Below are 25,606 nucleotides of genomic sequence, written 5' to 3' on the forward strand. Positions count from 1 at the left end.
GCACGTTTTAATCGAATTATTGGAAAGTTATCGTAAAGTTATGATGGTGGTTTGATGAAACAAAAAATGGGTCTTTGATCATTGACATGTATTTGCACCTTGCATGATTTCAACGAGTGCTCTTCTACTTTTTCTCCTTTGGCATGCAACAGGTTAATACAATATCACTCTCTGTTCTCAGTTCATATAAGAAATCAAACTCTGTCTATATGCTTATGTTTCCTTAACTGTTAAAATATTAACCTCTAGATGACATGCTGGCTGCTGTTTTTATTTACAGTTAAGAAACGCAGCACAGAATACAGAAGTTAATGGCAGACTAAACCGTCTGCATTTGTTTAAAAAGAAGATTTAAAGAAATTCTTTATTAATCAATATTTTTTCTTGTTTTTTATAGTAAACAAAGCATCCTTAGAACAATATCAATTTATTTCTTGACATTGATGTGTTTTTGATCAGCTGCGGGCTTCATAGCTCCAGCTAAAACTGCACCATCACCCAGGCACATGCAAGCTGTTCCTATAAATGGGGCAATGACAAAGCAAGCGCCTAAAACATATTTTTTTATATTGATAAAATTCATATTATTGAGACATTTTTTGTTTCCATTTAAAAAAATGTCAGGTTGTACAACCAGTCATTGCTTATTTGAGTTTTAATGCATTCCCTGTGTCAAGCTAATTGTTTATTTATTTGATAAAGGCATTTAAAATTATAATCTTAAAAATAGTTTAAAAGTGTAAAACAACTTAAAAACTACCATAAAACTAACATTTGAGAAATATAAACAATAATTTAAAAAAGTATAATAACCATTAGACTACCTTGGCTTGTGTTTATTAAAACAAATTTTTATTAGCTAATAAATTAAATTGTTAGCTTATAAAAATATATATATAAAATATATCTTAAGGCCATCATGCACCCTTTGACTTTCTGGTTGTACCACCTGACCTCTGCAATGAATTTACATTTAACAGATTTATAAGCTTTTGCCTAAATAAAATTAAAATATGTTTAATAAAATATTTGTTATAGTTTTACATTGGTTGTACCATCTGACAAAGAAATTGTACCAGCCCATTACATAAAAGTGTCTTTTTTTTCAGTATTTGAGAGAAAATTAATATTTTCATTCAGCCATATACTGCAAAAATGACTTTCTTAATATTTTTGTCTTGATTTTAGTACAAATATCAAAAAATTCTTAAATTAAGATGTAATTTCTTGATGAGCAAAATGACGTAAGAAAAGAAGTCTAGTTTTTAGAAAACATACAATTTAAATTTAAGCAAAACAAGCAAAAAATCTGCCAATGAAGTGAGAATTTTTTTCTTAAACACTTAACTCAAGAAAAATATTCTCACCCCATCGGCATTGGCTTGTTTTAAGCACAAATTCACTTAAATTTAATAATTTTTGTCTAAAAACTAGACTTATTTTCTTAGGTCATTTTGCTCATCAAGAAAATACATCTTGATTTAAGAATTTTTAGATATTTGTACTAAAAAAAGTCATATGATTCGTTGGATGATGTGATATAATGTTTACTGTTTATACTTGTAAACGTATTAATGCTCATGATTGTGTTTGTACTACATTGATATTTGAGAGCATCCAATTACTAACATTTGTGAAAATATTTTTAAAATTTGTAACAAAGTATCTTATTTTTAATTTTTCATAATTTAAACACCATTTATTTTTTGTTTTAAACTGCTAATTTGTACGGACAGTACAAATAATTTCTATTTATTATTAAAAAGTCAAATGTATTTAAGCTATATTGTTTTTATAGAATAAAGTAACACGTTTCATAAATGCATCACATTATTTTATAGTACATAATGCCCCTCCCCCCGCATACAAAAACATGTACATCATGACATTGACCCAAATGTTTTTTGAAAAATTAACATTAAGTATGTATACTGTATATACTATATATACTTAAAGAAAATTTATTTGGTTTTATGATTAGATTGATTTTTCTAGAAAACAAGAAAAAAATACGGATTAGTAAAAGGATTTTCAGTTGTCTTGACAAACATTGGCTCTAAAAAAGTTAAATGATCCAGGACTTAACTTGTGTAGGCATGAAATTGTGAAGATGCTTACATTATACTGTCAGCTTATCTCTTCAGTTTAACTGTTTCCTTTTTTTCTGATGCTACCACTTTAAACCAAACTAACCACATGTTTGAAGATCAGTGTGGGTGGTTCCCTGCCCTCTTGTCTGTTTGTTTGTGTTGACATATTTTCTTACATAAGCCAACGTTATCTCTGAAAGAAAGTGTTGTTTAGTTGAGCAGATTAGCAACTGATTGATTCGATCATTTCCTCGTCTGTCATCAAATCAGATCATTCCTCTAATTCTCTCGCCAGTGGGAAGCTGGGATTCCGTGACCGCATCAGGATGAACAATTCCCGTTCCTCTCAGGCGCTCCGCAGCAAGGCTTCTCCTCTTCCATCCGGAAACGTGCGTCAGACGCCGAGCACGGAGAACGTTCCAGAAGCCACGAGTCCCAGTAAAGTCCAGAAAAGCTGGAGCTTCAATGATCGGACTCGATTCCGTACCTCTCTCCGCCTGAAACCACGGCCTCCTGCAGATGGTAGCAACCTCCAGATGTTACAGAAACACAACCCTAACACACAGACAACACATTATGCTCCTCTCATTATGGCTTGATCTTTTGTAGTGGAGGGAATTGGAGAGGAGAACGCAGAAGACAAATCTTACTGTGATGTTGCCATGGAAGACGTCATACCAGCAGTGAAGACCTTAATTCGAGCTGTTAGGTAAGTTTAAGACCTACAGAGGCTCTGCAGAGTAATCTATAGCATAATGGACATCTACTCTCAGCTAATGTCACCATGCATGTCATTCTGTGAATTGAATAAATGGTCTTTTGCAAAAGGGACCTCGATATAAAATCTGCCTGGTCAGCCTTGACCTTTTCACTGTGCAATTACATCTACTGAACGTTATGGAGACAAAGCAGGTTGGACTCATATAGGGCATGCCAACCTTCGGTCGCGGGGAAAGTAATACAAGATGTTATTAAAATATTGTTAGGTTCTTACTGAGAGGTGATGGTTCTGTTTAAAATGCTCAGTATAGCAAGATCTCTTAGTCTGTGATGACGTTTAGTATAGGATATCTAAGGACAGTCCGATACAATTTATTTTACGGTGACACTGTTACATTGTAATTATACATTAAAGTACTGAGAAATAATGATTAAAGCTCACATAACACACGCTGTTTCTGCATTTCTGATGTTAATCTGGAGCACCTATAGAGTAGTATTACATCCTTTATATCTCCGAAGAGTCTTTAGTTTAATCATATTTATAAAGGAAAGATCAGCTTTACCGTTTCTTTCCGTTAACATACGAAAAAATGAAGGAGGAGGAGTTACTTCCGCGGGAGGAGCGAGTATGAGTCATGCAACACTATACAACACTGTTTAACTTATGATTCACTACATCTTTGTGTCATTTATATAATATGCAAGCGCCTATTTCCAACATAAGACAGAAGTCTTAATTACCGCATGCAACTCATGACCCGGTTGGGACTTTTCAATGAAATCCAGCGCATCAAATACACACGCAAAACTCCGCTGCTACCCCGGATAATAAACTATATCCATTGTTTCCATAAGGCTGGCTTTCTTCTACTTATATCCAAAAACACACTTCTTCTTTCATGCCATTGTTGAATGTTAAAATTAAACAAAGCTGTCCCGTGATATGATGTTTGTAAGTTCTAGCGTCTTCCGCTGATTGACAGGTGGGTGTGGTTTTCCGGGGGAAGTGCCCATATAAAGAAGTGATACGTATAGAAACCCAAGAAACGTCAGCTGGACCCGTAATCGAAAAAAACGTTCAGAAACTTGTACGAACCCTGGCGAAGTGCATTCGGCACAGAAATACTCTGTAACACGCTCAACTGCTTTTTTGACATTTTGCCTACGTTTAACATGAGGAAATAACTCTATAACTGTGTTAATAAGTCAGAATGCATCAAATACCATTGAACTACTCCTTTAACAATGTGTACTTACTATTGGGGTCTGGTTTAGGGTTAGTTGTAATGTAATTATGCATAATTTACTGTTATTATTAAGGGAATGTAACGTGTAACAAATACAGCGTAATTAAAGAGTTATCATATATTCATGTATTTCTGACCAATATACCATGTGTGATTACATCACATCGCCCATACAGAAGTGTGTACATAGGTGCATTTCCTATGATGTGAGAAAATAACAATTTGCATTTTACACAAGAGCTATTCGATAAGATTGATGTTGTTAAGGAACAGGCGATTTTTAGCATCACCATGCTGAGGTTGCATATTTGGGGAGGCCAACATTTTCTCAGTGTTCTGCTGACAAAAGTGTGTAGTACATGCATTTCAGGTACGGGACAAAAAAAGCAATTTCTCTTGAATAATGCGGTGGCCTTCCATACATTTTTAGATTGTATCCAATTCCAAGGACTTTTATAATAAAATTAATCATGCAAAACATACTAACAGTATAAACTATGTCACTTAAAAAAGAACTTAAAAAAGTACGATTTTACTTCTCTCAACATATTTGGTATGAACATAAACACACATTTCAGTGTGTTTTTCGTTACAATACAAAGCCAAGTAGGTTGATGTAGAGTAGTTATTGTTAGAGATTGTATCTAAAATGCAGCTGTGGGTTAACTGGGGTACTCTAAACCATCTAATGATACACCCATACAGTGCACTGCTATCACAAGAGAACGTCAGCACTTTATAGAAACCCTCGGAGGATAGAAATAAATGGGATTTCTTTCTTTTCTGCCCTCTCTCCTTTCACTTTTTCCTTACACCCTCCTTCATCCACACCTGAGACCCGTTCTGGCGAAATATGCAGCTAGCTGCAAAATTAGATGAAGAAAAAAATATACAGACAGCAAAAAGCCCAAACTCTCGAGTCATCAGGAAACTTGTTTGTTCTGTATGGAGAATGTTGACGTTTGCTGTGGACCAGCTGTGGACTTCATAGCTCCAGCTGAAATTGCAACATCACAGGCGCGCACAAGCTGTTCCTGTAAAAAGTCCTCAGTATACAGGCAACCCATCTGCACCTTTTTGTCCGAGCTAATAACAAATACGTTGTTGCACTTACATTTTTAAGTTAAATCAACTTGAATTTACAATTAATTTAATTTCTTGACTGGTGTGGAGATGCTATAAATTATAAAAGTAAAGTTGAATTAGCTTAAAGCAACACTATGTAGTTTCCATGTAAAAATGACATACAGCTTCCCCATGTGGTTGAAAAGCGCAACAGTGCCTAGTATCAGACACTCTTCTGCAGGCAGGGGGCGGGGCGGGGCTGTGTTTCCTACCCTCCACGGCACTTTCAGAGTGTGCTTGTAGCAGCTAGGAGGCTGCGCAGGTTGCAGCAACAGTACAATTTGTCCAGTTAAAAGTTGTTCTATCACTGAAATAATTTTAGAGACATTATTTAAAGAAAAAAAACTACATAGTGTTGCTTTAAGTTATTTCAACTTTATTTTTATCATTTATAACAACTTCTTATTAGTCAAATTTTTTTTAAATGAACTGTAAATTCAAGTTGATTAAACTTAAAAATTTAAGTGCAACAAGAAATTTTTAAAGTGGTTTAAAGGAACACGCCGACTTTAGGAGCAGAGAGTGCGCTCATAGTTGCGCTAATCACTAGGGATGCACCAAAAATTCGGCCACCGAAACTTTTCGGCCGAAAGACTTTTATCACCGAAACAATATGACCGAAATGTTGTGATGACGCAAACAGAAACCGTAACCTGCATGTGCTTGTCTAAAGCAACATCTGCGGTGTGGACGTATTTAACCGGAAAAAGACGCTAAAGTGAGCAGCGAACATGCGGTAAAATGTGTCAGACGTGATTGATCAGAACTCTTGATGTGTAAACTTTAGAGAGAGTTGCACTAAAGTGTCTCAAACGGTCCATTAACATACATTTGGCGAATAAAGCAATGAAAAACAATGTTACGTTTTTATGTGGAGCGACTGTTTATCCTGCGCTTTTTGTGATTCACCCACGGTCTCTGTGTGCAAGCGCGTTTAAAAGCACTCAGTAGTGCATATGCGGATATTTGGTCTTAAAGAGACAGTAACCTCAATTAACCTACTTAAAGGCTCTCTAAGCGAATCTGCGAGATGTTAGTTATTGTTGACGTTTGAAAGTGTTTTCAAACAGACAGAGCGTAGCTAACTCCTCCCCCTCCCTTCCGTGCTTTCATGAACGCGTCCAACCCCCACCCCCAAATCCTTTTTGTCGTTTATTGGCTGGAATACTTTGTTTTGTTATGTGATGCTAGGTTTGGCCACTTGTTGATATTGCCGTTTGTGAAGCCTGGGCTGTCTACAGAGATCGCGTTTTTTTACAGTTTGATCAGCGGACAGGCAGCAAGCAGATAGTGAGGAGATGTTTCCGGTATGTAACAAAAAATGTTTTATGGTCTAAAACGCTTCAATTCGCTTAGAGCGCCTTTAATTCTGTGTCATTAATGTTAATCAAACAACCAAAGACAAAGAGAAATTCACTTCTGTAGCTCTAAAAATAATAATAATTATATTTAATTTATACAATAAAGACAGTGTTATGATTCATTTAATTAGATTTCTGTACCTAATGCTATTTTCAGACCTTACTTAATTTGCAACTTTGTTCTTTTTTTTATAAATGTTTGCAATTTCTTTATTTGTTATTAGATTTTTCCCACCCCCTTTTTGCTGATCCGAAAAATAATCCGATCCGTGCCTCAAAAACTGTAATGTGATCCGAACCAAAAGTTTTGTGATCCATCACACCCCTAGTAAAGTTAGTACACAGTGATAGCCATAAATGCAATGGTACTAATTATAGGCATAATAATTTATTTCACTGTTACGGTTTTCGGCCTTGGTTTCCTCTTCTTTGGTTTCGCCCAAGAATTTTCATTTCGGTGCATCCCTACTAATCACTCCGCCCAGTAGCAGTGCTTCGCCTTCTGAGAATATAGTTCCCAGTATGTATACTGTTAAAAGATGGCTGTGTCTCATATGACCTTGTTATTTGTACACGCGGTGACTATACAAATCACACATAAATAGGAAAATGTTGGCGTTATTTTGTCACTTATTGGAAGCAGTATGCTAGCTGAAGCCATTTACTTCCAGTCTTTGTGCTAAGCTAGGCTAGCGGTGGGTGCGTCAGACAGAGTTACGGCACGCACAGAGATGAAAAAAGTATGTATGGACATATCTAACTCTGGGGGATACGGTAAATAAGCTACGGTGAATAAGCTAAAGTCCCAAAAAGTGGGCGTGTTCCTTTAAGAAAGACAATTATGCTGTTAGTGTATTTGCCTTCTTACCAAAAACAGGATTTTCATGGTTTTCTACATTACAGCAGAGTATGACAGTATGAGTAGACCTATTTGTATTTCTTGCTGAACCAGCATTGGTTGATAGTGTCATGTGACAATGATAAGAGGAATAAATGGAAGAACTGGGATAGCTAAGCTGTCTCATCTTCTCAGGTTGTGACAAACTCTCGAACATCTGGCCAAAGCACTTTAGGTGAAAAATTAAGCACTGTAGCTATACGACGTTCAAGGGCATCTCTGCTCATGCTCAACAGAAAACAGTAATTTTTTTTATGCTGTTCTGCTCACAGATGGCCTGAGAGATTGGAGGAATAGTTCCCATAATAGCAGGAATTGATCATATTAGTTGCATAATGTGGGTGGCTGTTTTTTTTCTTCAGAAAATAATTCTCTCTCTCTCTCTCTCTCTCTCTCTCTCTCTCTCTCTCTCTCTCTCTCTCTCTCTCTCTCTCTCTCTCTCTCTCTCTCTCTCTCTCTCTCTCTCTCTCTCTCTCTCTGAATGTCACTGAATTGCTCTTGACACAGATACCAAATTATATATAGTTATATAGACGGTACCATATTTCTTAAAGCTACAGTGTTTGTTGTTCTGTTTGCTTCAATGCCCTTTTTGAAAAGCACTATAGAAATATGCAAATATAGTTTTTTATCTAAACAGTGTTATTCAGATTTAGAATCTATGTTAATGAATGTTGGTGCATACGATCTCCACTGTGCACAGAGAGTTTCATGAACAGAGTAATAACCCGCTGTGATGGGGGTGTATTATGCCTGACTGTTTATGAGTCACTTATATAACCGATAAGGCCTCTTTCTGTAATTAATCTTGTTAGACCTATTAATCTTGTGGCTCGTTTCACAGCAGTTTGCCTTTCTTTGCGTTTTATCTTTTGCATTTCAGCGTGATTGTGTTTCTCATCCTTATGCAGAATTCTCAAATTCCTGGTGGCCAAGCGGAAGTTTAAGGAAACCCTGCGGCCGTATGATGTGAAAGACGTGATCGAGCAGTACTCTGCAGGACACCTCGATATGCTTGGCAGAATCAAAAGTCTGCAGATGAGGTTTGGTCAATCGAAATATAATCATGACAAGCCAACAAGTCAGTGGCGGCCGGTGACTTCTTTTTTTCGAGGGCGCTCGACGCAAAGTTCGTCACAACATGTATGTAGCCCGTCATGTGTGTGGTTCCTTTTTTGAAAATATGTGTACTGACATGTTTTGTCAAAATAAGTTCCTGCTGCAGACGTGTCTAAAGGGACGCCAGATACTCGTATAATCTCATGCGTAATCATAAACGGTTTTGACGCGTGTGCAGCAGGCATTTATTTTGACAAAACACGTGATGGACACAGTATCTCTCCGCGCAGAACACATATTTTGAAAAAGGAACCACACACATGACACTCCGAACACATATTTTGAATTAGCGCCCCTCGGTTGAGCAGTCACGAGCCGCCACTGAACAAGTGTATAAGCATATAATAAATAGCATCTTCTAAAAAAGTTGCAATGACAGCACTGACTCTTTGTCTTGGAAGGGTGGATCAGATTGTGGGTCGTGGTGCTATTTCAGCAGATAAAAAGTCAAGACCTGAGAAAGGAGAAAAAACTCCTCCTGAACTGGATCAGATGGATGAATTAAGCATGATGGGCCGTGTAATGAAGGTGGAGAAGCAGGTAAGATGTAAATATATGACCTCGCCTGTGAAACCCTGTGAGCCTGCCTGTGATTTGCTGTTAGGTGCATCATTCTGAGAAAATATAACTTTGATATCTTTAAAGGGACTCTCCACTTTTTTTGAAAATAGGCTCATTTTCCAGCTCCCCTAGAGTTAAACATTTGATTTTTACCGTTTTGGAATCAATTCAGCTGATCTCCGGGTCTGGCGCTAGCATTTTTAGCATAGCTTAGCACAATCCATTGAATCTGATTAGACCATTAGCATCGCGCTAAAAAATAACCGAATAGTTTCGATGTTTTTCCTATTTGAAGCTTGGCTCTTCTGTAGTTACATCGTAGTAAGACGGACGGAAAATTTAAAGTTGTGATTTTCTAGGCAGATATGTCTAGGACTATACTCTTATTCTGGCGAAACAATCAAGGACTTTGCTGCCGTAACATGGCTGCAGTAGGCGCAATGATATTACGCAGCGCCTGAAAATAGACCCCTGCTATTGAAAGATACTAAGGGGACTATTTTTGGCTGCTGCTTAATATAATTGCATAATATCAGTTTTAAATAGGAAAAATATCAAAACTATTTGGTTATTTTTTAAGGCGCGATGCTAACGGTCTAATCAGATTCAATGGATTGTGCTAAACTATGCTAAAAGTGCTAGCGCCAGACCTGGAGATCAACTGAATGGATTCCAAAACTGTAAAAATCAAATGTTTAACTCTAGGGGAGCTAAAAAAAGTGGAGTGTCCCTTTAATATTGACTCTAAGTAAGTCCATGTAAAAGATTGAAATCAATGATTGATCAAATTTAATGCTCCTAATCTCAAAATTAGATTATGAGACTTAAGCCTGGATATTACAGACAGGGTCACATATATGAAGAGCTTTACATCTCAAAATTCATGCATTTGTTAGGAGCCTGACTTTCTATAAAAGCACATAATCAAATCTTTTTCGTTTCTGTTTGACCTTTTCAAAATTTGGTTATTGTTACATCTATTGTGCTTTTCGTTCTTGTCTGGAGTACATTGTGTTTTCACATAATGTAGTGGTTTTGAAAATTCAATAACATTCCAGACTTATTCCCCAAACATTATCAAATTGTTCAAATAATTGATTCCTCACAGTCCAAAATCACACCACATTTCTTTTTCCTCAGGTGCAGTCAATTGAAAACAAACTGGACCTTCTTCTCAACTTCTATTCCCAGTGCCTAAAAAAGGGCTCGTCCCACTTCACGCTTTCCTCCCTGCTGGAACCCGACCTGACCTCCGACTACCACAGTCCCACAGATCAACGTGACCTCTTCCCTTCTGCCAACACCCTTAATATCTCCCACTCAGACAGCGGCAACATGGAATGACCCATGGGGAAACCGAAGAACTGAGATCATCCAGCAGCCCCACGCTGACTGTAGCATCATCAGGGCGCTCATCCAAAGCCTAAATACCTCCCTACACTAAACTTACACTACTACAAGTATTAAATCACATGTCCTCAAATAAAACTTTGCTGCATCCTTGCATGGGTTCTTCCTTTGCACAATTGGAGAGTAGCATCTTGTCTTGTTTTTCTAGAGTATGCCTTGCAAACGCCCTGGTATTTCATAGTGTTTGGGTTTTTGAAGATGCACATTGGTAGTGGTAACACAAATTGCCACCCAACTATCAGGTTCCTTGTTGCTTTTCCTTTGAAATGATTCAGGACCGTTTTGAAAAATTAATAATAATACTGCTGGATGAAGACATTATTGACGTTTACGTGGCATTCTGTGGACTCTTAATTCAGTCTTCCGAAATACATGGGGGAAAAAGTCACCTGACTGCTATAAAACTGTCCCCTATTGAATTTCTTTCAAATGAATCATAATTTATGCTGTTTCTTCCTGGAACTCTCAGTGCCAATATTGTTTCTTGGTTTTGGGTTTTTGATAATCATGAGGTCCACAGAGCTATTCTATTTTTCTGTCTTGTTTTGTATGAAATCAGGGCATTGTGAATCTGTACTGAATTTGATTTTGGACACTATTTCATGGCCATGGCCTTACACTTTGACCTGATGCAACAGACCCCTTGTGCCACAAGAAGACATTGAGCTTCTATTGAATGTACGAACATACGGTACACTTTCTTTGTCTATGTGTCGTGAACTGTGTCCTTCAAGAATATAACCTCACAGAACGAAGTACAGGACCGCATGATGGACTCAAGTGACCAAGGGGCATTGGACAGCAGTTTCACCAAAGCATCATCTTCTGTCATTTTTATCTTGCATGGTTTCCCAGCTCGTAATTCTTGGCATTTCTGAAAGGAAGAAATTGGCCTTCGGGTTTCCTTTCTTCATTGTTGGGTCACTCTCTTGTGCCACTGCATCATCAAGCCCACCATGCAAAAAAGTGCAAATAAACAAATTAAATGATTCTTTAAAGAAATAGCCAGCATTAAAGTGCATGTTAGAGGCGCGGTGCCTTGAATAGTTCAGGCAAGTTTGATTTCTTTTAGTGGGATTAGTTATAGAGGCAGTTCATATGCCCTTCTCTCCTCTATGCCTTGAAGCCCATTTCCTCATTCTGCATGTGCATCAGGACTCAAACTGCTTTTCTATATTTCTCCCTTAATGTGAGTCTAGATAGAGATAAGATTTGGATTAAGACTAAAGGTCTTTTACCTCACAATGGCCTTGTTTCTTTTATCATCCTGGAGAGATCAATAGGTCAAAGATGATTTATCTTGAGGACAGGGGTGGTCGGTTACTTTTCTTCCGAGGGGGCGCAAATTCAAAATATGTGTTCAAAGTGTTGTGTGTGGCTCGTCATGTGAACCTATGTGCATTATGCGTCATGTCAAAATACAAGCCTGCTGCACACGCACCAAAGACACTAACTTAACACTAAACTCTGATCACACATGGTGTGCACACCAAAGCTTTTACGCCCGCGGTCAGCTCATGTTTTCAATTGTTACCAATGGAAGCTCGGCGTTTTTCAAATAAGCCAGCAGCTAGCGTTTTTTTTCACGCTGAAAGCCGCCTCTCGAGAGTTGAAAAAGATTCAAATTTGGGTGAAAAGCTCCGCTCGTAAATGTCGGTTCTCACACGCCCGTCCAATCACAGTGAAGGAGGGGCAGGACAAGTATCACAACAACCAACAAGCTCACAACTCAAGTATCACAGCTACCAAAGCGCTCGGCTGAAGAAAGGTGGTGCTCAGCTGAAAAAACGTAACTTGTCGAACGCATATTTTGACATGACGCGTGATGCACATAGGCTCACATGACTTGCCGAACACATATTTTGACATGACACGTGATGCACATAGGTTCACATGACGTGCCAAACACATATTTTGACACAAAGGTTAACATGACCACACATATTTTGAAATGACGTGTGATGCACATAGGTTCACATGACGTGCCAAACACATATTTTGACACGAAGGTTAACATGACCACACATATTTTGAAATGACGTGTGATGCACATAGGTTCACATGACCCGCCGGACACATATTTTGACATGATGCGTGATGCACATAGGCTCACATGACTTGCAAACACATATTTTGACATGACACGTGATGCACATAGGCTCACATGACTTGTCGAACACATATTTTGACATGACGCGTGATGCACATAGGTTCACATGACCCGCCAAACACATATTTTGACACAAAGGTTAACATGATCACACATATTTTGACATGACACGTGATACACAAAGGATCACATGACGCGCCGAACACATATTTTGACATGACGCATGATGCACAAAGGTTCACATGACTCGCCGAACATATATTTTGACATGACACATGATGCACATAGGTCCACATGACGCACCAAAGACATATTTTGACATGACGCGTGATGCACAAAGGTTAACATGACCACTGAACACATATTCTGAAATGATGCGTGATGCACAAAGGTTAACATGACGCGGCAAACACATATTTTGACATGACGTGTGATGCACATAGGTTCACATGACGCGCCGAAGACATATTTTGACATGACGCGTGATGCACATAGGTTCACATGACGTGCCAAACACATATTTGGACACAAAGGTTAACATGACCACACATATTTTGACATGACGCGTGATGCACATAGGTTCACATGACGTGCCAAACACATATTTTGACACGAAGGTTAACATGACCACACATATTTTGAAATGACGTGTGATGCACATAGGTTCACATGACGCGCCGAACGCATATTTTGACATAACGCGTGATGCACATAGACTCACATGACTTGTCGAACACATATTTTGACATGACACGTGATGCACATAGGCTCACATGACTTGCCAAACACATATTTTGACATGACTTGTGATGCACATAGGTTCACATGACTTGCCAAACACATATTTTGACACAAACGTTAACATGACCACACATATTTTGACATGACGCATGATACACAAAGGATCACATGATGCGCCGAACACATATTTTGACATGACGCATGATGCACAAAGGTTCACATGACCCGCCGAACACATATTTTGACATGACACATGATGCACATAGGTCCACATGACGCACCAAAGACATATTTTGACATGACGCGTGATGCACAAAGGGTAACATGACCACTGAACTCATATTCTGAAATGTAGCGTGATGCACAAAGGTTAACATGACGCGCCAAACACATATTTTGACATGACGTGTGATGCACATAGGTTCACATGACGCGCCGAAGACATATTTTGACACAAACGATAACATGACCACACATATTTTGACATGACACGTGATGCACATAGGCTAACATGACGCACCAAAAACATATTTTGGCATGACGCGTGATGCACATATCGTAGGTTCACATGACTTGCCAAACACATATTTTGACATGACGCGACATGACGCATGATGCACAAAGGTTCACATGACCCGCCGAACACATATTTTGACATGAAGATGGGCTAAATACATGTTTTCATGAGCTACGCATCGTGCCCCCTCGAAAAAAAGTCACCTGGCCATCACCGCTTGAGGATTTAATTTATCTCTCAGGCATGGTGACATACTTACCATACATTGTTTTTGGTATAAAACACTATAATTGTCATGTTCTTTCACACGTGTCCTTAACCTCAGCCATGTACAGACCTTATTCAGGATTGAAAAGTAAAAAAAAAGGTGTCATTGAGAAAGGCATTAGTCTGAGTGCATGAACTCAACATTAGTATCTATGCATGCAGTTTTGGGAAAGGTTCCAGCTATATTGGAGATGCTGTAGCCGGCTCGGTTATACAGCAGAACGCATGGAGGCGATTTTAGGGAAAACAGCCCTCCTCTGCCTTACTGACACTGCTAGACCGCACATATCACGTGTTTACGGTACAACAGTGGACCTGAGAGATTGTTTAGGCCACTAGTCATGGCATTATTTCATTATCTAATGGGCAGAACTGGACTGTAGAATTTAAGCATAGTTTTTTACATTTCCTTTGCACATTTACAAATACAAGTAAATATATGCTTGTAGAAAGTATAATTTCCCTTTAGAAATTCTGCATTTCGTTCTACTGTTACAAATTATTTAAATCATTCTTGTCTTGGTATTTTGAAATGTTTTTCTGTGTTTTTCATCTACACATGCTCGAACTTCTCTGTCCCTTTAAACAGAACACTGAACCTTTCAGGCATTATGTAATATATATAATATATTTTTTGTCCTTATGACATGATTGGTAACTGCTGATGTAAGAAATAACTTGATCTATAATATGTATGTTTAACTCTGACATGATTGTAAAATTAATAAATCCAGATTTTCTTAATGAAAAAACAGATGGAACAAATTCATCTCACATCAATGTACGTAAGCACAAAAACATTGACCGAGATCTAAAATCAATAGATGTACAGACTGCACTGCAGGAAAAAATGGTAAGATAAGAAAGCTAACGTTTTTTTTAGCAAATACTGTTTTTTGCATAAAATTGCCCTATGTAAAGAACCTTAATATTTTTTTATGGGAAATCAAACTTTGATGCTTGTAATCTCTCAGGTTATGATACTTTACCCTGGATCATATCTTCGTTCTACACAACTGGTTGTACCGAACACAGACTCTGTACTTTAGTGCTATCTGTCTATTCTAGCTTCTAGTTTTGGCTGAAATTTGTGAGCTGATAAATTATTACTCAGATAATAGTCAAAGTAATACCAGAAAACTAATGTTGAACCACAGTGGCTTGAACACAAACCAGCACTGTTTCATTTACCCTTTATCCAATAAACCCTATAGTCTGATTGATTTCACAGACATGCTAGCTAAAGCCATAAATATGCCTTAGGTAAATTAATGCGTTTAAGCATCTTCAATAAACATGTCTTAGAAAAAGATGTTACTGTATCTTAAGACAAATATGCCACTTATTTTCAGTTAAGACAGCTCAAACGAGAATAGATTTGCTAGATAATAATTTACAAAGAAAAAACAGGCCATAGTGTTGCTAAATTCACTAAGCCATCCAACTCTCCACTAGGGGGCGTCATATCGTAATATGATAACGTAATTTTTTTTTAAATAAGACAAAGCAAGCATCAAAATAAGCTAAAGCAATTACAAATCAAGACATTTCTTCATGTTTGGTTGTAACAAATCAATCTGTACAAATATACATGTATACATATAAATGTTATACAAAATTATAACAAATATACATCATTCTATATGCCACGCTCCAGAATATTTTTGAGTGAAAAAAATGTTAGTGGAGGGGTCTTCAAATATTGTTGTGGACAATTAGAGGGGCATTAAAGAAATAAAAAGATCCACTGCTCTAATACTTTTTGTTTCACTTTATTTAGAGATCAGGGAGCCGCTCCACTAGAGGGCGATACACTGTAATGTGATGAGTTAAAATCCTCATTCTTGCGTGATGTAATCCTCTGTTTCAGTATGGCTGGCAGGCCTGTGTTTAAAGGTCTCTGTAAATAAAGCTATTTTTACTGTACAAGCAGTGTATTTAACACTCGTATGCCCAGTGATCGATCATCGGTGGCGTTTACTGAAGGTTTCAGAAGTCTTGTCATCGGAATGTACTCGAACTGAGATGAACTGATAGGGGGTGAGTACTGCGTGATTTCTGGTGGTGATGTGTACTGTGTTTAGTTGGAGCTTTAACACCACTTTATCTACATATGAAACTGGAGCTCATTTTACCTTCGTCTTTGTTATTAGCCATCGCGGAAAATAACGTACGTGTACGCTATTAAATTATGCGCGGCTGAAGCGTTGTTGTTTGTCGTTTTATATTACATTTATGTTATTTTATTCTTTATTTTATAAAGTGGTTAAACAAATGCTCTGTGTCCAAACTGTCTACTTTAATGATTGTAAAAAGTAAGTGATACAACCTAACCAACATTTAAAATACATTGTTACACTTCTTTGTTATTGAATACTACAATATTCTGTAGTATTAACTAACTATTGTAGTCAAGTAAACTAGTAAATACTGTATTATACTTTACAGTTTAAACTGTGGTATGTTTGAAAACACTAGTATTTAGTAATTTTAGTACTATTTAAATCTATATTACTCGATAAAACGATTTTAATATGATGCAATAGACTTGCCATAGTAAAGCATTGTTAATGTTGAAATATGATAATTCTATGTCTATGTATATCTATGTCTATGTATATCCATGTGTAGCTGTAGTATATCTATCTATTTTTATTTTTATCCTTATCTATATCCATATTATATTTAAAAATAAATTGTTTTAAGTTAGTTAAACATCTAACTGGAACACTTTATAATAAGGTTGTATTTGTTTACAATTAGATAATGCATTAGCTAGCATGACCTAACAATGAATAAGTTACGTCTACAGCATTTATTAATCTTAGTTCGTGTTAATTTTAGCATTTACTAATAAATTTTTAAAATCAAACTTTGTAACTGTTAACATTAATTATTGCACCATGAACTAAAATGAATAATTAACTAGAATTAATAAATGTTGAAAACGATATGATATTGTTCATTGTTTGTTAATGCATTTATTAATGCTTACTATTAATACAACCTTATTGTAAATTGTTACCCATAATCAAAACTCTGTTTATGTTCTGATTGATCATGTAAATAGCTCAGTTAATGAGATCATCCCACTAAAATAGCTGTTAAGGTGTTAACTCTTTCTTCTCCAAAATCTGTTTTTTTTATAAGTGTGTCTCTTAGATGTGTTGTTTATTTTTCATCTCTTCAACAGAGCAATGAGCCACCAGTAAACTACAGCTGTTAGCTGTGCTTCATGTGTATTGGCGCGATGGAAAGTGACTGTAGGATTCCCATGTCCTGTCTGAGACCCCGAATCCTGGCCCTGCACGCTTTATTTTGGGTATTAGTTTCTCTTAGGTGAGAAAAATTACAAATGACAAGATATTATAATTTTTTAGCATTCTTCATTACTTCAGAAATAAAGCTTTGTGTTTATTCATTGCATTTTTAAACCTCTGTTTTGTTAGAGTTTTTGGAGCAGCTCTTCTTAGCGATGAAAGGTCTGCAGGTAATTACAAAAATACTATGATTTATATTTACTGTATATTGGTTTGGTTTTTGGAGGATAACAAAATGTGCAAAACTACTGGTTTGGTTTGATGCTTTCTAGACTTTCTAGATTTGGATAGTTTCATGCACTGTATGTTAGCCATCTGATTCACTTAAACTAAGGGCGCGCTCGTATCATACCAAACCGTGCCCCAGCGTGAGTGTCCCCCATCTCTGCTCCCCCGGAAGCATGTACTCGCACTGTACTTTGAGCCATCTAAGAAGAAAACAGGAAGTTTTAACACTAGAGCCCATCATAATGTTAAGTTTATGTTTTTTTTTCATTCCGAGTCATTTGTTGTGTGATGACACGCAGCCCTCTCACAACCCCTTTACTGCTCAATTGATCTGTCGTGTGTACAGCTCAGACATTCACGTAACCCTGCTGTGTGCATAGAAAGGAATATTTGGATAGTGTGAATGCGCCCTAAGGAACGCTTAAATAACCACATTCATAATACATCACAGAAAAGGATGTTTAATTTCACAAGCCATTAAAACCATGTACACAATAAAGACATGAGAGATGCCGTATTTACCTGATGCGCCGAATCTTGTCATCTTTTCTATAAAATAATTGGTTGGACATGACACTAGCCAATATCATTGATTTTTGTAGGAGTGCACATACTGGTAAAAATAAGAGTATGAAAGCAATTCTCTTTTTTTGTTTTGTTTACAGTTGCAGTGACAAGGGGTGCGACAGCACCATGCTGGCAGGTGGAAGAGTTTTTAGTGGCTAAAGAGTGCAGCGCATGTGAAAAATTACAATTGGTGAGATTCTTAGTGGACCACACACAATATTAATAACAGATGTAAACAAGGCCATAATATTGGAAGCTGAATAGTGTATTAAAATGTGTATTATATGAGCAATTCCAGCGTATGTGACATTTGCAGTCAAAACTTGAATGTAAATTGTCAGAGAATCCATTTATTAACCATATATATTGAACCATGTGTTTATATTTTGTAAGGTTCAGACTTCAAAAATAATCTCAGTCTATACTCATTTTCTGTTTTAGATTAGGGAAATATACATCATTATTATGGATGTGAAAAAAATGACAAAGGTTTTTGGGAGACAACAATCCTTTAAGGATTTCTGTGAATTAAAATGCACAAATCAGAATCATTAATAGCATGGCTCTTCAAAGAACTAATAATATTTATTAAAATTTTTGTTTGCACATTTTTGAGGAAGAACATTAAAGGTGACATTTCTCCATTATAGACGTAACAATTCTGAAATTTACTATGACTTCGTTAACCCGTTTAATCTCCTTATCCGTTTACATCCCAAATAAATAAATATATTTAAAAAAAGGGTTTTTTCCCCTCCTAGGACTTTTTGTTTCTCCCAGGCTAAAAAAGTCGGGAGTTTTTTCTCCTAGGGGGGTTTTTCAACCTCGGGGAGTCAGCCGACATTGGCTTAACTTAGTATACGATACATTTTTAATATGCTCCCTTTTATAGTTTATTCAAAGCCGCTGTATTTTGCTACTTGTATTGTCTGTCGATCTTTCTGTGTTTCAACTTTTAAAAGTTCATGCTCTCACCCCACAAATTTGTTTGAATAAATAAATAATTATAAAAAATTGGGCAATTTTTTTCAATATTAATTAATATTTAGAGGTTGCTCAAGAACTTTGAAGTTTAACACATTTGTGTATTATGTAATACTTTGTGCTAGCATGTATAATTGTTTAATAATATATACTTATGGCAGCAATGGACTTATTGGACCATGCTGCTCCATGCAATTAAAACTCCTGTTTTAGTTGTGATATGTCTTTCAAACCAAGAAATCTTCAATGTGAATGAAGCACAATATACACCGAGACAATAGCTGAAGCAACACGAAGCAAGTCCGCTATATGGTTACTCGGTTCAGAAGAGACTGAAATAACTGAAACAAAGTTACCCTCCAAGAAGCAAGTTTGATGTGTGTTGTTCGTTTTTAAATGGTACAGTTTTTGCAAAAATATATGTGATTTCTGAAATATTTAAAAGCTTTGAGCAACCTCTAGATATTGTAGGAACAATTCACAATTTTGCACAGTGTGTTTTTATTGATATCCGAACACATTTGGGGGATGAGAGTTGAACATTTTCAAAAAAAAAAATTTGACCCATTATAAGGACCACCCTAATGGGTATTTAAAACACAAAATATTGACATCTGAGAAATCGGTATGTCTAAAAACTTTTAAAAAACTTTACTGTTCATGCTAAGGTTGACATTTGCATGGAATTGCTCATATACAGGATCAAAGCAGAATATAAATATTAAATCGTATTAATACAAAAAAGTACTTGTAAGCAAAAGTAGTGATATTTGAATGATGTTATTCTAGAACAGTGCTAATTTATTTTTTAATATAATGAAATAATTAAGCAGTCATTACTTTGGCATGCCTTACAATTCTTTGTAATCTCCACAGAAAATACTACCAGCATGTTTCCATACAGGATATGTAGAAAAGATCAACTGCACTAAATCTAACAAAGATGAATACAAAAGGTGAGTGGCTTATGAACCCGAATATACCCTAATCACAACTAAAAATATATTTAAGACGGATTCTAAAACATTTTCTGTTTCCTTTTCAGTTGTCGCTCTACCAGAATGGAGGAGCACCTCTTCTGGAAGTTTGAGGGTGCCATGCTGGTTCTCACTGTTTTCTTTGGAATAGTGGTGGTTTTTAGGCAACGGTCCCTGGACCGCCAAGCTTCAGACAAGGTTCGAAGACAGATAGAATCTATTTAGTAAACTGAACTGTACTAAAAGCTAAAGGACATATACCGTACGGGACGCCTGGTGTTACAGACTCGCAGCAGTAGGTGTAACCCAACAGTCCATGGAGGCTTTCAGGCTTGATCACTGGTTTTATCTTACTGGATGCACAAAGACAGAGCTCTGACTGGGTACAGCCTGATGTTATTTGTGGTTGCTGCTTCCATGCAGCATTAAACTTGAAAGGTGGGGTTCATATAGGTGCCCGACCATCAAGAATTTCTGCTGTGGAATATAACATCAGCAAACAATATGCAAGACTGAGAGTCCAGTCCCAGTTTTGTAACACTCGTTCTTTCAGATGCTATGAAGATGATGTGCATTGAGGAAAAATGGGTGTGTGTTGCATGTTTTGAATAATTCTGAAGCACATGAAGTATTTTGTGAAACTAAATAATATGGGCAAAGTCCTAAAGCAATTTTGTTTGGGGATGGATCTCTAAGGGTTTGTATCGCTAGACAGGGTGAGTTTCACAGAATCTGAAAATATTGGTGGTTGTTTAATATTCTGGGAAAGTAATCATAGAACCAGATACGTTTTTTTAAGTTCCTATAAACTGACATACTCGTCCATACATTAACATTGGGAACCGTAATATAATTTCATACATGCAGTTGTATTTTAAAAAAATCAGTGTTTTTGCTTTCTAGAAGACTTCCAGGTGTCGTTTATTAAAACTTTTTAATTTTTCCATTTATGGTTTTATTTTACTTTTTTTGTGTCTTCAAGTGTTTTTATGGACAATTATGTCGTTGGATGTCTTTAAAATCCTTATTTGAAAGATACCAGCTCTGTACCTGCATTATAGTGTAATAAGAAGCTACTCGAGTTGTTGGAGTGAAAAGGGTAGACCCAAATTTTCTTTTAAATAATTTTTTTCTGTAATTTTTTTCACAGCTAAATGTTGATATATTGCGTGTGCTTTTTTGCATGTGCTGATTTTCTACAGAGATTTTTTGTAACATCACCAGCGTGTCTCTGCTCTCCTGCATTCGAGTGTTTGGCAGATTAATGTCTCATTGTTACGGCTGATTCTTGTTTAGTGTGTATTATTTATTTCTCTCACTTTAAGAAGAATGCCATGTAAATTCAGTCAGGCTTTGTCCCATAGTTTGTTTTAATGATCTACCTAAATTGTAAAAAGTGTATTTTTATGAAAGCTGTTTGAGCCTCTGTTGATAACAAGGAACTGAGGAATAAATTGGTGAAAATGAAATGATCTGTATTCGATTGTCCAGTTCTTACAAAAGCTTATTGTACAAGTCCATCGTTTTGTATAAGAGGTCACAAACTCCATAAGAAGAAGTAGTTGCACTTTGATCCTTTTGGGCAGGAACACAACTGTCCATGTCGGGAAAATCTTCTGGCAGAACAGAACTTTGCTGTGTTACACTGTATGAGGAAGAAATCAGAGAGAACGTAAGCTATAAATTCTCATACATCTCAATGCCTATGTCCTGCACACAAACGTAACTGAATATGGGTTTCTTAATCTTATGAGTCAACATCTATGGTGTAGGGTTCTCAAACTGGGGTCCGGGTTCTAAGCCGTCCCCAGAACATTTCAGAGGAAATACGAATAATTTTTTTTTATCTACTGTAACCAATTATCTGGAAACAAAATGCTGTCTTAATACCATTTATCTAGCAGAGTTTAAGGGGCGGTTTCCCAGACAGGGATTAGACTAGTCCTAGACTAAAATAAATGTAAGAGCTGTCCAAACTGAAAACAACTTGCACTGACATATCTTAAAATGCATCAGTGCTCTTCGTATTGCCTCAGAATGCGCACAAGTAATGTTTTTAGTAAGACATGTTTGTTAAAACTAGTTATATTTCCTAATTAAACTAAGGCCTAGTCCTGGTTTAAGATAATCCTTGTCCGGGAAACCACCCCTAAATGTTTTATACACAATAAAATATATTATAAATGGATAAGGTTTATCATATTTGGGGGTCCTTGCCATCATAACGTTTGAAAAGCCCTGGTGTAGGGAGTCTTTGAGGTTTAAATGTCCAATTAAATTAACAAGATGTAACTAGATGATGTTAAATAATACATATATTGATTCATATCATAGTTACCTTTTATAATTGGTAACCAAAAGCTAATTATAAAGGTTCAGCATTTATACGACCAGTAGCCTTCAACATTTTCTTGCGTAATGGGCACAGAGTTGTGGCTTAAAATTACAATGTAAAAATCCACGTACCAGAATTGTTATCCTCCTCCTCTTCAAACGTCTACATACACCTGGAAGACGGCTGAACTTTCTTTTCAACATGGGCACGATGTGTTTTTGAAGTCTTTCCTGATATCCGGACGCAGCTTGTGTCATCCCCTCCGTCATGCCGTCAGTGCGCGGACTTATGGCTGAGTTGTCCGGTGGTCTTGAATCCACGCAGCTGATTTTGCAGTTTAAGTACAAAATACAGTGAAGCGCAATGAAAAGTACAGATAGACTTGACATGTTGGCTGTCAAGTCAAGTATGGGTGATCACGCGGTGTCCAGCACGAGAAGTTCTTATCTGTTGCTATCCTGTTGATCGACTGATATACCTCAGAGAGTTGATGAGATTTATTGAGGTGTTATTGTGTGGTACTTGTATGTAGATTTTAATTAATGGGACTCGCTTCGTTCATTGTGACTGTTACTTTAATGTTGACCACATTATAACCTGTTGACAACTCTCACAGTAATCCTATTTACTGTAAAGAGGATTTAATAGGGCACAGAGTTCAAAGAGCTCCTTAAAGTCTTTGTTTAGTATCCGATGCAGCTCATAGCAGACGTAAGTTAGTTAGACACAATTTTGACAAGTAATGATGTTTTAATTAAATCTTATATAGATTTTATTCAATGTTTAATTCTCATAAAATTCTAACTAATAAAAGAGTGTCAGTGTTGATGTACTTATTTTGTAGGGCAATCCTTCAAAGGCCTGTTTTTTTAAGCCGTGAACAAAGTTAGCAGTTCTGGACTCTTAAAATAGAGGTTAGTAAACTTTTTTAGATGTTACAAATTTTTGTTACACAAACAAAATAATAAAATAAAACGTAAGATAATAAAACGTAAGACAGTGTTTGCCAACCATGGGGGCGGGGCCCACAGATTAAAATGATTAAAAATTGAACAAAACAAGCATTAAAATAAGCTAAAACAAGCAAAAAACGAGATGTTTCTTAATTGTTTGGTCATTTTAGTAGCGAATATACATCTCTCTAGTCATTCCTATTTAATTTTATGTGGAAAAATGAAGTGAGTGGGGGGCCTTCAAATAATGTTGTGGGCAACTAGCCCTTGAAGTGAAAAAGGTTGGGAACACTGACGTAAGACCCATGCTGAAACAAACAATAAAAACCATCACAGAAATTCTAATGGTTTCGATTAAAACACCATTAGGAATCATAGCCATTAGGAATCATAACCATTAAAACCATTACAAAATTCCAATACAAAATGTTTGGGCAGTATACCAGGACTTAATGGTCCCATCAATGGAACTCAACATAAACCAGTAGACCCACAGAGAACATTATAGTTACAACCACTAAAATTCCCATTTCATATCAATTAAATCCAATTATAGCTCGTATGTGTGTGTGTGTATGCGTGCGTACGTGCGTTGCGTGCGTGCAGTGCGTGCATGTGTTTGTGGAGCAAGATAGGAATACCAGTAAATTATTGACATTGTGGGGACATATTGAGGTCCCCATGAGGAAACAAGCTTATAGTTTTAAATCAAACAGAATGTTGTTTTTTGAAAATCTAAGGTACAATAAAGTTTTCTGTGATGGTTGGGTTTAAAGAAGAGGAATAGAATATACAGTTTGTACAGTATAAAAACCATTACGTCTATGGAATGGAACATGGAAACCAGAATGTGTGCGCGCGCGTAAATATGCATTTGGTGTTCCAAAAATTAGAAAAGCTCATTTGTTGTTCAAAACATTTTTTTGCACGAAATAATAAACAAATTTCATACATTGGACTGTTTTATTTGAACATACGAAAATTATTAAAAGGAAAGACAAGAACGTATGTTTTAAACAATATACATAATATTCAAAATCAGTGAACCTTAAACATTTCATTAACTAAAAATAAACTCATTTAACCACACGTTGTTTTGTCAAGATTACGCGCAATACAACAGTACGCTTTTAATACATCACGCTTAGATTGACGCGTGAAATGCACTTGTTAAACAAATTTTGATGAGTTTATTCGCACAGTGTCTGAGGATGAAGAGAGTCTGTCAGTAACAGCGCAGGAAGAAAGTATTGCAGGCAGTTCCCCGCAGACAGTCACATAACCGCCCGATGCGTGGTCCATGCTTCATAGCGCAACGCTCACCCACATCACACTAAGACAAATCACATCACATTATAGTCACTAACTAATACTGCATGTTCACAGCTATTAAAAAAAAACAGACGAGTAATGTGTGTTTACCCTTGGTATGATGCTGGCTTTTTTCTCCACAGATAACCGCTGCTCTTGATCTCCATCCAAAAGTTGGTCGAGAGCCTCAGCCTAAGCACAAACAAAGCGTAACTGTGAGAAATTAAGACACATACAAATAAGCCGTAATTAAAATTTCACTAACATTTACGACTAACAGCATTTAAAGGGCAAACTTGTTTCTGCAGCTAAAGCAGGTTGTGGGTTTGAATCACATCAAAATAGCGTCTGCCCAGTACATAAATGTAAATCAAACTTTGCATCAACACGTAGGCGACTCTTACCAGATCTCTTTTGATGAATTGTTCCTCTTGTTCGGAGAGTTGATTATTCATTGACATCTGACCCCGACAGACGAACAGTAAAGAGAGACAGATGCTCAGGTATACGACTGATCTGATGCTGTCCATGGTCCTGAATGCTTTGGTGTGAATCAGATGAATTTGCAGAAATGAAAAGTCTAATTTATATATCTTCTTTTTATATATGTTTCAGCAATCCCAGCGATTGGAGTATTTTGTCAGTGCTTGCTTCTGGTTGCTATTGCTTAAGGTTACCGAGAACCTTTCCCTATATATACACGATGTGAGTTGTTCGCAACGTCACCACACCCGCAACCTGTCATTTTTTTAAGAACCTGTT

General features: G+C 36.7%; 3 protein-coding genes and 1 long non-coding RNA gene across 8 annotated transcripts in view; 3 read left to right on the forward strand and 1 right to left on the reverse strand.

Moving 5' to 3' along the window:
• Positions 1–11,536, forward strand: part of LOC129455085 (potassium voltage-gated channel subfamily KQT member 4) — a 61,262-nt gene extending 49,726 nt beyond the window's left edge. For 4 of the 5 annotated variants that reach the window (XM_055219741.2, XM_055219745.2, XM_055219744.2 and 1 more), the window contains 5 exons: positions 2,386–2,612; positions 2,700–2,799; positions 8,356–8,487; positions 8,965–9,103; positions 10,265–11,536. In XM_055219741.2, coding sequence (XP_055075716.2) covers positions 2,386–2,612; positions 2,700–2,799; positions 8,356–8,487; positions 8,965–9,103; positions 10,265–10,468 — 802 coding nt within the window. In that variant the 3' untranslated portion in view covers positions 10,469–11,536. Of the gene's footprint in view, positions 1–2,385; positions 2,613–2,699; positions 2,800–8,355; positions 8,488–8,964; positions 9,106–10,264 lie in introns of those variants that run through there. The other variant, XM_055219747.2, reaches the window with a different exon arrangement.
• A 791-nt stretch (positions 11,537–12,327) lies between these two features.
• LOC141351466 (uncharacterized) lies at positions 12,328–14,923 on the forward strand. The gene is made up of 2 exons (XR_012359733.1): positions 12,328–13,599; positions 14,010–14,923. It is a non-coding gene; the product is annotated as an uncharacterized lncRNA (long non-coding RNA).
• Positions 14,924–15,994: 1,071 nt separating this feature from the next.
• On the forward strand, positions 15,995–21,714 carry jtb (jumping translocation breakpoint). Its single transcript, XM_055219748.2, has 6 exons — positions 15,995–16,209; positions 17,363–17,508; positions 17,619–17,659; positions 18,383–18,474; positions 20,145–20,224; positions 20,314–21,714. Exons 2-6 carry the CDS (start codon positions 17,405–17,407, stop codon positions 20,468–20,470), a joined length of 474 nt encoding a protein of 157 aa, XP_055075723.2. The 5' UTR covers positions 15,995–16,209; positions 17,363–17,404; the 3' UTR covers positions 20,471–21,714.
• A 2,923-nt stretch (positions 21,715–24,637) lies between these two features.
• On the reverse strand, positions 24,638–25,530 carry cart4 (cocaine- and amphetamine-regulated transcript 4). The gene is made up of 3 exons (XM_055219750.2): positions 25,249–25,530; positions 24,956–25,036; positions 24,638–24,866 (listed from the first exon to the last, which is right to left on the reverse strand). The coding sequence occupies exons 1-3, from the start codon at positions 25,372–25,374 to the stop codon at positions 24,759–24,761; spliced, it is 315 nt and encodes a 104-aa protein (XP_055075725.1). The 5' UTR covers positions 25,375–25,530; the 3' UTR covers positions 24,638–24,758.
• Between the last annotated feature and the right edge of the window lie 76 nt (positions 25,531–25,606).

Source organism: Misgurnus anguillicaudatus, chromosome 20 (genome assembly GCF_027580225.2).
Source record: "Misgurnus anguillicaudatus chromosome 20, ASM2758022v2, whole genome shotgun sequence".
NCBI lineage: Eukaryota > Metazoa > Chordata > Actinopteri > Cypriniformes > Cobitidae > Misgurnus > Misgurnus anguillicaudatus.